At 41.2% G+C, this 14,491-nt stretch overlaps 1 protein-coding gene across 1 annotated transcript in view; it reads right to left on the bottom strand.

Annotated features, from left to right (window-relative positions):
- The window catches only part of ITGA8 (integrin subunit alpha 8), a 713,969-nt gene that overhangs the window by 253,223 nt on the left and 446,255 nt on the right, over positions 1-14,491 (bottom strand). Inside the window, exon 16 of the mRNA XM_078663606.1 lies at positions 6,742-6,797. Coding sequence (XP_078519732.1) covers positions 6,742-6,797 — 56 coding nt within the window. The remainder of the gene's footprint in view (positions 1-6,741; positions 6,798-14,491) is intronic.

The following is a 14,491-nucleotide window of genomic DNA, read 5'->3' on the forward strand; positions in this document are numbered from 1 at the left end:
GATGGGTGGTGCTTGATGTTATCACATTTATTCCACAACACTGATATACTCACCATCTCACACTGCCAACAAGATTTTAATTTACCAAAGGAAGAATTCTTTCACTACCAACAACTTAGGCATTGGGTGCTGCAGCCAGAGACGAGGAAGGCCTGCTCGAGGGATCTTACACAGCTCAAAGCCTTTGTGAAAAAAGACCCTTGGTACCAAGGGCATTATCTACTTTCTTTATTCACTGCTGCTATGCTCCACGATAGGGCAAACGCCGCAACACATGGCATTCTGGGAGCAGACCCTTGGACATGATGACATATCAGTGTCAGAATGGCAGACTTTCTGTAGGGATACACATCAACATAACTACTCTCTTAGTCTCAGAGAGGCACATTACAAACTTCTATATGACTGGTATTTATATCCCAGGATATTGAAAAAATGCTATCAGGACACCTCTGACCTATGCTGGAGGGGCTGCGGTTTGCTATGTGATTTCCAACACATCTGTTGGGATTGCCCCAACATACGGCCTTTTTGGTCTGAGATACTGGTCTAAATAAAAGAGATACTGGGTTACCCCATACCGGAAATGGTTTCCTACATATTATTAGGACTCAGGATGGATTCCCTACAGTACCAGACTACAGCAGATAAGGGTATCGTGTGGCTATGCCTGGGAGCAGCAAAAATGGCAGTGGCAGCAGCCTGGAGAAAGCCCGAGGCACCCTCTCTCACTCAGTGGCATGCACGTCTCTGGCAGGCTCTTACAATGGAGAATCTAAGTGATACCAAACCACATCGACACACCCTACTATCCCAACTACCACACATATCCACCATCACCTACAAACAGTACACAACTCTATCCTATACCACTAACCAATACACTACTCAACTAACTCACTCACTAATCACTAACACAACGCCAATCAACACCATACATAACTACATCCCATTCAGACACACTCTCCCTGCTGTAATTACACCTAACAGACCACCTTTTATCACTAACAAAGATATAATCATCCTTCCATCAGTTGTCCAACAAACACCCTCCTCTACCTTCTACCATCATAACACTAACACACACACACACACACTGCACACCACCACATTTTGAAACTCTTGCAACAAACCAGTCTAAGATAAACACTCTCATCTCTACTTTATTCCCTCCTACACACAAAATTCACTCTACTCATAAACACATCACCATCCCCTCTACGTCACAACCTCCTCTCACAAACAATACTACACAACCAAATCCATTGCATGAAACATATACATCAGCACCCTTTTTCACTACTCCTCAAAGCAAAACATATCACTCACACCAGCACAACAAGATCTTCAAAGCGCAACACCTCATAATACTTACCATCACAAAATACAAACATATACCTACCTTTCAAACCACACAATGGAACATACTCCAATGCCAAGCTTTCACTCTTCCACCACACCTAACCCAAAAACAGCAATACAGCACCTCTCTATTAACCGCCTTTCAGCGATTGGACAATTTAGAACATTACTACATGACCCACATGCTGCACCACCTCCCCTGACTCATACACCTTCCGCCTTAAACACACTCAAAAAATATAAGCAACATGCCACAGCTCACAACTTTGCTTCCCCATGTCTACTTCACAACAATGTTATACCACAAAAGCAATACAGCACTCCAACTCACTCTCAAACACCATCTTCAACACATACACATGCAGACCCATCAAAATGCCTTCTTAGCATGCTGGATGAGGAACACGATACAGAACAGCTACACGATTGCTATCCTAATACAGCTATATCATTACTAAAAACACACCTGCTACAAACCCACACAATACTGATCACTCTCCTACCAAGCAAAGTTCCACTATCACCAAAGGCCCCTCACTTAACTGTCTACTAATAAATGCTCGATCCCTTTCTAAAAACAAGCATAACGTCTATGACCTTCTCACCGATGCAAAACCAGACATACTATTCATAACCGAATCATGGTTGGGAGAAGATATGGCTCCAGTCCTGCATAAAGCCATTCCTATAGGCTATCAAATAATCATCCAAAATCGTATAGCCAAAAAAGGAGGTGGTCTAGCTGTTGTATTCAGGCAAACAATACATATCACTAAAATTGACAATATCTCCATAAAGAATTGTGAGGCTCTTCTAACAAGATGCAATCCTATACCGTCTTCCTCCTGTAACTTCCTGCTCCTTTACAGACCTCCACCTAGCAAGGCAGCATTCCCAGACGCACTTCTAGACACAGTTTCAAACCTGATAACAATACACTCCAACCGATGCGTTCTGGGTAACCTTAACATTTGGTTTGATAAAACAAATATGACCCATCCAAAAACTATAATCACCGGCCTAGACGCATTGAACCTGCATCAGATTGTCCACAATCCGACACACACCGCTGGACATATCCTAGATGTAATTTTTGCTAATACTGAACTAGTTACCTTTCAAACTATAACTCCAGTCACATGGTCAGACCACCACTTGCTTGCCTTCCAACATAAAACAACGCTAAACGACTCACTTAAAACTACCTTACATCCATCCACCTATCGGCCGTGGAACAAACTCAATTTGGAACACTTGGAAACACAACTAACATCCAGTACAAATCTGGAAACCATAAATTCTGTTCAAAATCTATATGAATGGATACAGGAAGCTTTTGACATCCCGATACCACTCAAAACCACAAAACAGACCAAAAGAAAAAAGTGCCTAGGAGAAACATAGAAATAAAAGACATAAAACAACAAATTAGAAAGCTGCAACGTACCTGGCTCGTAACAAACGCCAAACAAGACAAACTTCACCTACAGAAATTATCAGATTATACAAGTCTGCTATCAAAAAAGCTAAGAGAAGGTAGTATTCAGACAGAATTCAAAACGCTAAATGTGCAAATACAAAATTCTATAAAATACTCAATGAATTTCACAAACCAAATTGCCTAGAAGGAACTCATCCTGTTACTCAAGATTTCACAGACAAAGTGGCAAATCGTTACACGGACAAAGCTGACACGTTGGAATCGTACTTAAAACAGAAACAAAGCACCAGCACTAACCCTTGTACAAAACAATAATCAAAGAATGCTCTAATCAAGCCTCTCCGTTCCTTCCAACACATCTCACACAATAAATTTATGGACCTGGTCAAAGCAGCCCTCCTGACCCCTGTCCGCCACAAACTTTCAAGAAAATTCTTTTAACAACCCCTGCTGCCACTCCAGTAAGAAGAATCATCAACGATTCCTTAACTACTGGAATATTTCTAGAAGAACTCAAAAAGTCATACAAACGCCCTTTACTGAAGAGAACAAACTTGGACCCACTGAACCCTGACAACTACAGACCCATTACAAATGGACCGTTCCTGGGCAAACTGATAGAAAGAGCAGCGTTCGCCCAGATGTCACAATTCATTGAAGAGAATGACATACTTTCAGACTTCCAACCAGGATTCTGTCCGGGAAGAGGCACTGAATCTGCCCTCCTTGCCATCTGGGATGACCTAAAGAATACAGTTGACCGCAACGGGGCTGCTGCGTTACTCCTCCTGGACCTCTCAGCTGCCTTTGACACGGTTGACCATGACACTCTGAAACAAAGACTCTATGAAGCCGGCATAGAGGGAACTGCTCTAGACTGGATCACGTCCTACCTTCGAAACAGAACTAATGTCATCCATACCCCACCTTTCTCGTTCAAACTGTACTCCACAAAAGCAGGGGTCCCTCAAGGTTCTATCATCTCGCCCATGCTTTTCAACATCTACATCAGGTCATTACCAGTACTGATCAATACATTTCACCTTACATGCTATAACTATGCCGATGACACGCAAATACTCCTTCAACTGGAATGCCCCAAAGACATTGGAAAATCACCAATTTTCAGCTGTCTCAGAGCTGTGGATCAGTGGATGACCTGGAGTCATCTCAAATTAAATGCTTCAAAAACTGAAATACTCACGTGTGGCGATTGGAAACATTACAACCCGCTTGCCGCATGGCCTGATGAACTGGGATCACTCCCTAAAGTATCAAAGGAAGTAAGAAACCTCGGAATGACCATGGACTCCAAGCTGTCAATGAATGCCCAAGTGGATAAACTAGCAAGATCAAGCTTTGCTACTATAAAAACGCTGAATTTTTCCACATTTGGGATTTCCACACAAGGTCCAAGCTACCATCTCCCTTGTTCTGTCTAAACTCGATTACGCCAATAGCCTCTACCACGGATCACCTTTAACGACCATGAAAAGACTACAACGGATTCAGAACTCGGCTGCAAGACTACTCTTGCATATCAAACCGCGAGACCACATCTCCCCTGCCTTGAAAGCCCTGCATTGGTTACCGGTTGCCAGAAAATCCACGTTCAAGCTGCTTTGTATCACCCACAAAGCAATACATGGAATGGGACTACTCTTATCAGGAATAAAATCACCAAACACATTCAACAAAGGAACCTCCGCTCTAAAGGAGCATCTCGCCTCAAAATCCCACCATACAAGAAAAAAACCATGGGTGGCCCATCCTTCTCTGTTCAAGCAGCCAAACTATGAAACTCTTTACCCCCCAACATAAGGTCCACTGACGACCACCTTATCTTCAGAAAACTACTCAAGATTTGGCTCTTCCCACATAAGCACCATACGCAAACAGAAATTTACAGCATATCCCTCTGTATACAACCATTTTTTTCACTATAGATATGTACCTATCTTTGTGTATTACTTTGTAAAAACATGTACAATAATGATGTTGTTGAGAGAAAAAACATAATAATAATAATAAATAAATAAAAAATCATCTTTGGTCTACATGTAGATACTTCCATTGTGCATCTATGTACCTGCCATGTACTTGGATCTGTGTGTCTGTTACTTTTCTCCTGAAAAAGCATATCCAATGCACCACCCTATTTCTCATCCTGTGCCTCTATCAATATCTTTAATCTACATATACTTACCTCCTTTATATATCTATATACTTTCAATGTAACTATGGATCTATATATTTATCACTTTCTTCTAATTTAGCATTTCCAATGCACTACCCTATTTCTCAGCCTATACTTCGCTCAATATATCTTGTAGCCCAACCTGCAGACTCATCTCAAACTTCTTCTACTACTCCTTCCAATGCACTACCCTATCTCTCATCCTATACATCTATCAATATATCCTCTACATCCACTCTCTCATTTATCCCAAACCCCATACCACTATGATTGCCAAAATAACCCTTTCTAGACTCTCTCCTACTCTACCTCTCCTTGCATCATCTGACACCTCTGTTACTATACCGATACCCTAAAACAAACCTTTCTAAACTCTTCCCTCTGAGTCCTCCCCTCCAAAACTCCCTTTAACTCATCCAAAAGCATCCTCCCACTGCTAAGATCTAAAAGAAAATAAATCCTTCACTCTTTTATCCCTCCACTATCCTTTTCAATCGAAATTAACAGACTAACATGTTCACTTCTCAAATTCCATATTAAACTATACTAATATACTACCCAAATAACTGAATAACATATCCACTACTCAAATTACTTCATATTTTTTCACTATACTAATTTTCAACAGGAATCCTTTATGGCTTCCGGAGTGGCGTGCTACTCGCAAGAAAAGCGCTTCAACACCCATCAGGGGTAACAAGTGCTATATGAATGCAAATCTTTCTTCCCCTTTTATCCCTCCGCTATCCTTCTCACTCCAAGTAACTGACTAATATCCACCACTGAAATTACTTCATATTTCACCATATTAATTCACCACTAATCCTTTGTAGGCTTCCTGAATAGCATGTGTCAACAAGCGCTATATAAACACAAACCTTTTTTTCCTCCTCCATCCTTCTGCTATCATTCCAAATCCAATTAACTGACTAACCTATCTACCACTTAAAATGTACTTGCATGTTTCACTATACTAATTCAACACAAATCCTCTATGGGTCCCGGAGTAGCGTGCTACTCGCCAAAAAAGCGCTTCAACGCCTCGTCTGTGGTAGTAAGCGCTATATAAATGCAATTACAATACAATATTGTAGAACTCCATATCAGTTCCCCTGGCTGAGTAACCTGTATTGCTATGATTATGTTAATTTAAGTTTGTTCAGTGAATGTTGGGATAGGGAGGGGGAGGGGGTTAAGGGGAAGGATGACTCCCTCGTTGTCTTTTCGAGGGAAGGGGAAAGCAACTGTTAAGAATAATCAGACAAGTCTGGAGCCACATTATATGAGACTGTAATAGGAAATAGCATACATAGTCGAGTACTGACTCCCATGTCATACATGTATGATGTAAAAGTTGTATGAAATGACAATATAAAGAACTATGACAAAAAAAATATTCTTGTGACTTTACCCATCTATGATGGCGCAGCCTAAACAAACCTCTTGTGAGTGCAGAGTTGCCGATCGGTAAGGCTTGCTGACACAATCGAACATAACTGAACGGTCTGGTGTGGATTGTGTGTATGAGCATTTCCTATATATGGCTTTTTTATTTCGGTAAATATTTTTTATTATTAAGCCTGGTTTCGAAGTCGTGCATTTATTGTGACATGGTATTGAGAAATGCATTCTTGAGAAAAGTTCCCACAAAAGAGAATAGTGTATTTTGATACGTGAGTTGTACATTTGAACATTTTATCACCCCATGAAACATGCAAAGAAACGCATAACCAATGCTTACCTACTGTGTCGGGAACCCCCACACCAGTGACTGCAGCACACACCTGGACAGTAAAGCTATACGAATAAAAAAGAAAGGCAGTTTTAATTTCGAGCCTGATTTACATATATTGTAGCATTAAATGGACAGCATGCTGATGATGGACAAAGCATGTGCGCATGTGCACAGTTTTGTTTAAGAGTATTGCCAGAGCGACAGACAGGGAACAAACAATGCTTTAGTAACTGGAGGCCACTATGAGCCTTGTGCTTGGAATGACTCTGCATGTTAATTGAGCCCAGCCATGTAAGTGTATGTTTCAAAGAGTGGTTCCACATGTTGTCCCAAAGTGTGAGAATCGCTAAGCTTAGCTGAAGGCAGGAAGATGCAAGAACAATGACATCATTCTGGGACCTGCTCAAGCATTATAGCTTCAGCCTGTTCATGGAGAAGTTAGGAAATAAGCTGACTTTACACAAAGAAAAATTCGTGTGGGTACCAAAGTTCACGTCTTTCTAAGTTAAGCTGCATCTGCGTCTACTGCAATATCCAGAGAGGTAAAAACTAGACAGTCTTTGCGTTGGCATCAGTTTGCATTTGGCAGGCATTTCACTAAGGCTCGCAGTTGAAATTCATCTTAATCTCAAAGTAGTCATCTTAAAATATCAATGTATTGCTTCCTTCGCCCATGTTAAAGAACAACACATTAACCCAGTCATTACACTTGGTTCACTAAGTCATAAATTCGTCAACAATGATAGTGTAAATGTCTATTGTGCACCCAGGTTTTGCCCAACAATCTTGATTTTCAAAAGTATTAATTTTATGTCATGTTAATAAACGTTTATTTGCAGTGCATTATACCACCCGAATCTGCGCCCTACTTCAAAGAGCTGATCTCAGCTCATAGGCTTTAATGAATGGTTGGCTAAAGCTAAAGCCAACCTTTCATTAAAGCCTGGGAGCAGTGATGTCATTTTCTTAAACCCTAGAGGAGTCAACTTGATCTTGTTGACACCTCAAGTAACGGTGTTGCTAAGTGTGTCCTGACGACTTATTACAAGCTTGGTGGTCTCTTGTTCCACATTGCGCGGTGGCCCAGGAAGGGTACCTTAAACTTCACTTGCTGTTTCGCTGGAAGACAGTGAGCAACTTATCGCCCAATTTCTTGCCTATCTATTCTTCCAAAGTGCTTGAGGAAGCAGTGGTGCTGCATTTCCCAAACCACTTAAATTAACACAGCGGTACACACGCCTACCAATTGGGCTGATGCATTACTTATACCAGTACCCAAGAAGTCATCAACGAAAAGCCCTTGGCGCCCTTTGATACTGTCAACCACCAAGTACTGCTCAGATTGACTCAGCATCTCTGATCTTGTCCTCAAGAGGTTTACCCCATTCCTCTCAAACAGACAACAGTATGCCAAAATGGACTACTCCAAGTATTCTGTGCTCCAGCTTACATTTAGAACCCGTAGGGCGACATCTTCACTCCATTGACATGTGGCCTGTACATTGAGCCACCACAAGGTGCACTATTCAAGCAAGGCATTTCCATTCTGCAGTTGGCAGATGGCACAGACCTTTACAATGGCAGCTGATATGCAATTTCTGAAACTAGAGCTCACACCATTCAGTCTACCTAAAAAGTAAAACTGAATGCAACCACAAATCGTACACTGTAAAGTTTCTTACTATAGTCCACATCTAAACTTATTTTGTTATCCCAGGGACTCCATGAGCTTTGCCCCGGGGCTTCCTTTGTAATATAAAAGCTTTCTCTCTGCTATACATAAAGATACATATACATAATTACTCTGGCTACCAGTTTGTTCATTGTGAACAATAAGGGAAGAACATGAGCAAGCATAAAACAATACCTATGTACATTCCTTTACTAGCATCTCTATCAAAAACTATTTGAAATTAAACTTAAGAAAGGGCACGCTTTCAAAATTAATATTATAATGGAAATAAACAGACATTCTTAATAGATTTTTAATTAAGTTGTTTCGGTCTTCCAGGAGTATGTTTATGTGATGGATAGGCTCCAGCATTTCTATATTGAACCCACTTTTAATTTTTTTATAATAAAATAGATAGTTGAAACATTTCTCTGTTTTGGGAGTGTAAGCAAGCCCTTGCGTCTGTAGCTGAGAACCACTGCACATGAGCCAGATGATCCAGTTACTGGCCGAGAAATCATTTTATTTTGCACTTCATTATTGGAGATCAAGGCAGTATAAATGTTTAATGAAATTATATACAAATCCCCTTTACAAGCGACCACTGATGCATTGTTAAGCCATTATAACTGCATGCACTCCATTAGCACGGCGTAATTTCCTGCTGGGAAAAAGCACTAGAGAGCCGTCCATTAGCAGTGCCTTATTTCTATATTAAGAAACACAGCCCAAATTGGTGGGCCATTACCTGCGAGTAGGGACTCCACTGGAATGTACACCACAAGATGCTGAGAAAAGGCATGCATTCCCACTGGAGCCTTCCATCAGTGAGCAATTTCTCTGCTTTGGAAGGGGTTTCTTGATAGTATCAAAACAAATGTTGTTAATGTGAAACAATGCTTAGAATCAAATACTTTACCGGTTCATATAAAGGATAAGTGTTTTACACAGCGTTGGATGGCCTGGCTATAGATTGAGGACAGAACAGATGTTGCAACTATTGCATGCAGGGCTCTTTATTAACATTACGAATGGGCTCAATTTTCACTTCTATTGAAAGATTTTCACCAAGAGAGCACCAATGAGAAAACACCTAGGCAAATTCAAAAAATAAAATGTGAGCCCTTTCAAAATGAGATGGAACTACGATGGTATGAAGAAAACAAGCATTTAAAATATCTATAGTCCTGGCTTTAATATGTTGCATGTCCCACCAAAAGATATTTGTTTGCTAGACCCTCACACACCCTATTGGCGTCATGCATCGTTATCCGGTCTCATCATGGTCTCTAAAAACCAGGATAGGGTCGACCATATTCCAGGGAGCACTTTGGATATTCTCCTGCTGGGGTCTCAGAATAAAAATGGTGTTCATGGTATGATTACAAAATAAAGGAAAGAGGTGCCTATTGAGATAATGAATGATCCTACACCCTACATAAAAGTCAACACCCTTCAGCTCCAAATTATAATGGGGCCTGGGATTTCATCAGGACTGAATTAAATAAATGCCCTGGAAAAATGTCATATAGAGATATCAGTTAACCTAACACTATTCTGATTTCCAAAGTGCTCTCTGGAATATGGTTGAGCCCACCCTGGGTTTTAGGGAACAGGATGAGATCTAATGACTAAGTATGACACTAATAGGGTGTGTAGGGTTTAACAAACAAATAAGAAATTGTGTGTACTTAATATGTTCAAGACTTTTATCTTGTTAGTTTCAAGCCTGATACCTTGTACAATAGGATATCTTTTGGAGGGACATGTTAAGATGGGAGAACCTTTCCTAGTTTTTCCTCTCATCTCCTTCTTAGCATTTAATTGACCTGCTGGGCTTGCTACCATTTGTTGAGGATATTTAATATGTTGCCCTCCCTGACACAGGCACAGTTTTTTTTAATGGCCAGGTGGGCCAGTTGTAATTTCTCTGATATTACCACAAACATTGCCTGCATCAAGTACAAATGCATGCTGTTGGAAATGGCACTTTTGCAGGGTCACTCCCAAACCGTTTGCCTTCCTTCTCCACTTTTTCTTACATCGTTTTTGCTGTTATTAGTACTCTGCACACATTACCACTGCTAACCAGGACTAAAGTGCTTGTACTCTCCCCATAAACATGGTAATATTGGCTAATAACCAATGTCCGCATTTAGTTTACTTAGAAGACCCCAGTAAAGTGCAGTACATGTGCCCAGGGCCAGTATGCTAAATGCTACTCCTTGGCCGAAAGCACTGCTTGTGCCAGCCACCTAAGTTGCCCTCTAGCCATGTCTCAGGCCTACCATTGCAGAGCCTTTTCTGCCGGGCCCAATCCATACCTTTTTATACATATAAGTAACCCCTAAGGTACGCCCTTGAAAACCCAGAGGACAAGGTGCAATATATTTAAAAGGCAGGGCATGTGCTTTTAAATTTTATATGTCCTTGAAGAAAAAATTCTCCTAATTCGTTTTTCACTACTGCAAGGCTTATCTCTCCCACAGGATAACATTGGGTTTGACTTATTCTATTTTATAAGAGTAATTTCCAAATGGAAAGATAAGATTGATTCAAGTTTACTGTCTCTAGAATGGCAAACAGATTGTAAATTGCAATTATGAAAAGCCACTGTTAGAAAGTTGGCATTTCTTACTTTAGCCATTTGGTGCCAACTGCCTGCCTCTGATCACAAGTCTGGGGTGGGTGATAGCTGGGCTCTGTGTATTTGCCCTAGACAGCCACACACAATGGGAGCTTAGGTGTGACATGATGGATCATCCTGGCAAGATGGGAAGGAGAACCTGGGCCCAGCCTCATTTACACCTGAATCGGCTGTGTCCTGTCCCCACACAAAGGGCTTCATACCACCCTATAGGGAGTCTGGAGCAAGGGCAGGAACGGATTATGTGCACTTAAAAGGCATGTTTTGCAGTCTACCCCACAAAAAGGCCTAACTGGGTATAAGAACTGGACCTCTGACATCACCACTTCAGTACACATCTAAACCTGTAATGCACCTGCCTGGGTGAGAAGGACTGGACCTGCATCACTTGAACCCAGAGTGACTTCAAGGGCTAGATCGCTTGCCTCCTGATCTGAAGTCTCAGGGACATGAAAGACTTCCAACCACCCTGCTTCTGTACTTGGACTCTGCCATCTGTGAGGCTGCCTTGCCAAGTGGTGCCAGCCTAGCCCTGGACCCTTGGAAGTGGGCATACGGTGCTTGCTCTAGCAAAACCCAAGCATTTTGTTTTGGGAGTTTGAGGTGTGTGCCATAAAGCAATACAAAAACAACTGTGGCAAACATGTGTACCACTCTACGTTGTGTACTGCACACTGCTCTGACTCATCTTTTCACAGCCAGCTCCAAGGAAATTCAATGGTGTGCAGGGCTTTAAGTGGGAAAGGACCTGTCGGTACTCCGCATCCACAGCTCTAAAAATCAGGTACTGAGAAGGGTCCCTATAGGGCTCTCCTTGCTGCCCTCACCCTCAGGGTAAAAAAGAAATGTTCAATTCTGCAGAATTAACAGACTTCACTGCTTTTGATGTAACTTCAAAGAGACTTGTTATCGGTCTTATAGTCTTATTATTTCAAAGCTTTTTTTTTTGTTGCCGTTTTATATAGCATGAACTGAGCCCAAAGGTATTGGAATGCTTTCATGAGCAAAAGTTACATTTTACAAAGACACATTCCTTTTTTAAATCACAGGACATAAAGCAGGCACCAAGGCTCCAATCTGGTTCTGGAGGTACAAAGTCGGGAACTCTAGCTGTTACATCAACCTCTCCCACAATAACTGAGAAGTTCTCAATGTTATATTGAACAAAGCCATAGGAAGTGCTCGTGCATCTTATGCAACTAACAATCATTGACAAAGCTAATAATCCTGGATTGTAGTAGGTGTAATGTTACTTGTTTCTTTATACATCTCAGTGCAATGACAGAAGCAGCAAAATACCAGATGGCGGCACACTATGCTAAACTAAGATTTTTAGCTTACGTGTTTTTAAGCCACACCCTTAATTACATTGGCAGCATCACTTTGAGCAACTCCTCCAGGTTTTTCATTCCATTTAAAGCCCTGATGATCTTTGAATCGGGCAGCATGCTTTTCTCCATGTAAAGTAGCATGCATGCACCAGTGCTCTCACGAGTGTATGAAAAGCAGTGTCAGTGTATCTAAAGCCGCTTCTTCCTGCCAGGCCACACACATCATGACATTTATAGAAATGTTGACCCTTGCTATAGTACCCATCTCAAATGCCATTGTCTATTGACAATTAAATAAACAAGTGCTTGTTAGATTGCTATATTAGACCTCGGGAGGATGAAAGTTAGATTGAGCAATTGAACAGTTGGCAAACAGCTAGGCAACATATCTCTGTGGTACACCATTAAGCAATTGAGCTGTCTGACCCCCATAGAAGTACAAACTGCTGCTGCCTAGTATAGTGCAGATGGGTACTGCCTGTCATGGTGTAAGCTCGCGCTGGTGCCACCCAGTTTGGGACAGACACATACCGGTGCTGCATTGCATGGTGCAAGCTCATACTTGTGCAACACTCTATAGTAAACGTGCACACATGTGCTGCATAGGATGGTGCAAGCTCATACTTGTGCCATGCTAAAAGTGCAGACAGGCACTGCAGAGCAAAGTGTAAGCATATGCTGATGATACACAGCAGTGCAGGTTCCAGGTTCTATATAACACAGTATAATTTAATTTTGATGTCAAACGGGATGCCAAACATTCACACTGATGCTGCCCATAGTGGGTATTTCGACAGACACGGTGCTACAGGTTCAGGCTGATACTTTCCTGCATAGTAAAGGTTCTTACAAAATGCTTGATACGTTGCAAATTCACACTGATCCTGGTCAGCACAAGGCAGACTTCAATCAGGGTCTCTGGAATTATGCAGCAAGAGAGGAAATAATTATGTGGCAGGATTGAGTAAATTATGAAGCAAGAAAGCTTAAATTATGTGGCATAATGTGGCACATTTTATAATAGTATTATTTCATTATTTTGTACTGTTTACACTTGTTAACATTGTCTGGGAATTGGGTGCACCGCGTTAGTACCAGCTTAATACACAAATATAGCGGTAAGCAACAGAAAAGTGACCAGTCAACCTTTGCAAAATGCCTCCCACAGCATAGTAACAAATGCTGCAGCGCTATAAGTAACTTTTAAACCTTTTTTTGTTCAAATCAGCAGATTATGCAGCAGAAGATGGATTATGTGGCAAATGCAGCAACTCTGTAATTATGCAAAAATCGGCGGTGCGGACACACAATCGCATAATTCCAGTGGTAGAATATTATTCTGATACTGCTCGGTATGGTGCAGGAGCATGATGGTGCTGCTGTGCACTGTACCAGCCCATACTAATACTACAAGGTACAAGTGCATGCTGGCTCGATACACTATGGTGCAAAGGCATGCAGTTGCTTTACTCATGCTAGAGAATGTGGATTGCTGGTGCTGTGTAGGCAGTTTAACCTCACAATGCTGCTGCCCAGTATTGTATTGTATGGTAATTGCATTTATATAGCGCTTACACCCCTGAAGAGGCGTTGAAGTGCTTTTTCAGAAAGTAGCACGCTACTCCGGAACCCATAAAGAATTAGTGATGATTTAGTACAGTGAAATATGAAAGTAATTTCAGTGGTGGATATGTTAGTCTGTTATTTGTATTAGGAAGGATAGTGGAGGGATAGAAGAGGAAAAAAGGTGTGCATTATTATAGACCTTGCTACCCTTAAGGGGTGTTGAAGCTATTTTTTTGTAAGTAGCACTCTACTCTGGAACCCATAAAGGATTAGTGGTGAATTAGTATAGTGAAAGATGAAACTAATTTGAGTGGTGTACATGTAAATCCGTTATTTGGATTGAAAATGATAGTGGAGGGATAGAAGAGGGAATAATTTAGAATGCATTTTTTTGTTGGCTTTTTGTTTGTTTTGGAGCTCATATCAGTAGGAGGATGCTTGGGATGAGTAAAAGGGAGGTGGAGGGGGATGAGATAAAGGGAATGGTTTGGAAAAGCTTGTTTAGGAGATCGGAATATTAAAAGAGGTATGAGATGATGC

Source organism: Lissotriton helveticus, chromosome 10, assembly GCF_964261635.1.
Source record: "Lissotriton helveticus chromosome 10, aLisHel1.1, whole genome shotgun sequence".
Classification (NCBI taxonomy): Eukaryota; Metazoa; Chordata; class Amphibia; order Caudata; family Salamandridae; genus Lissotriton; species Lissotriton helveticus.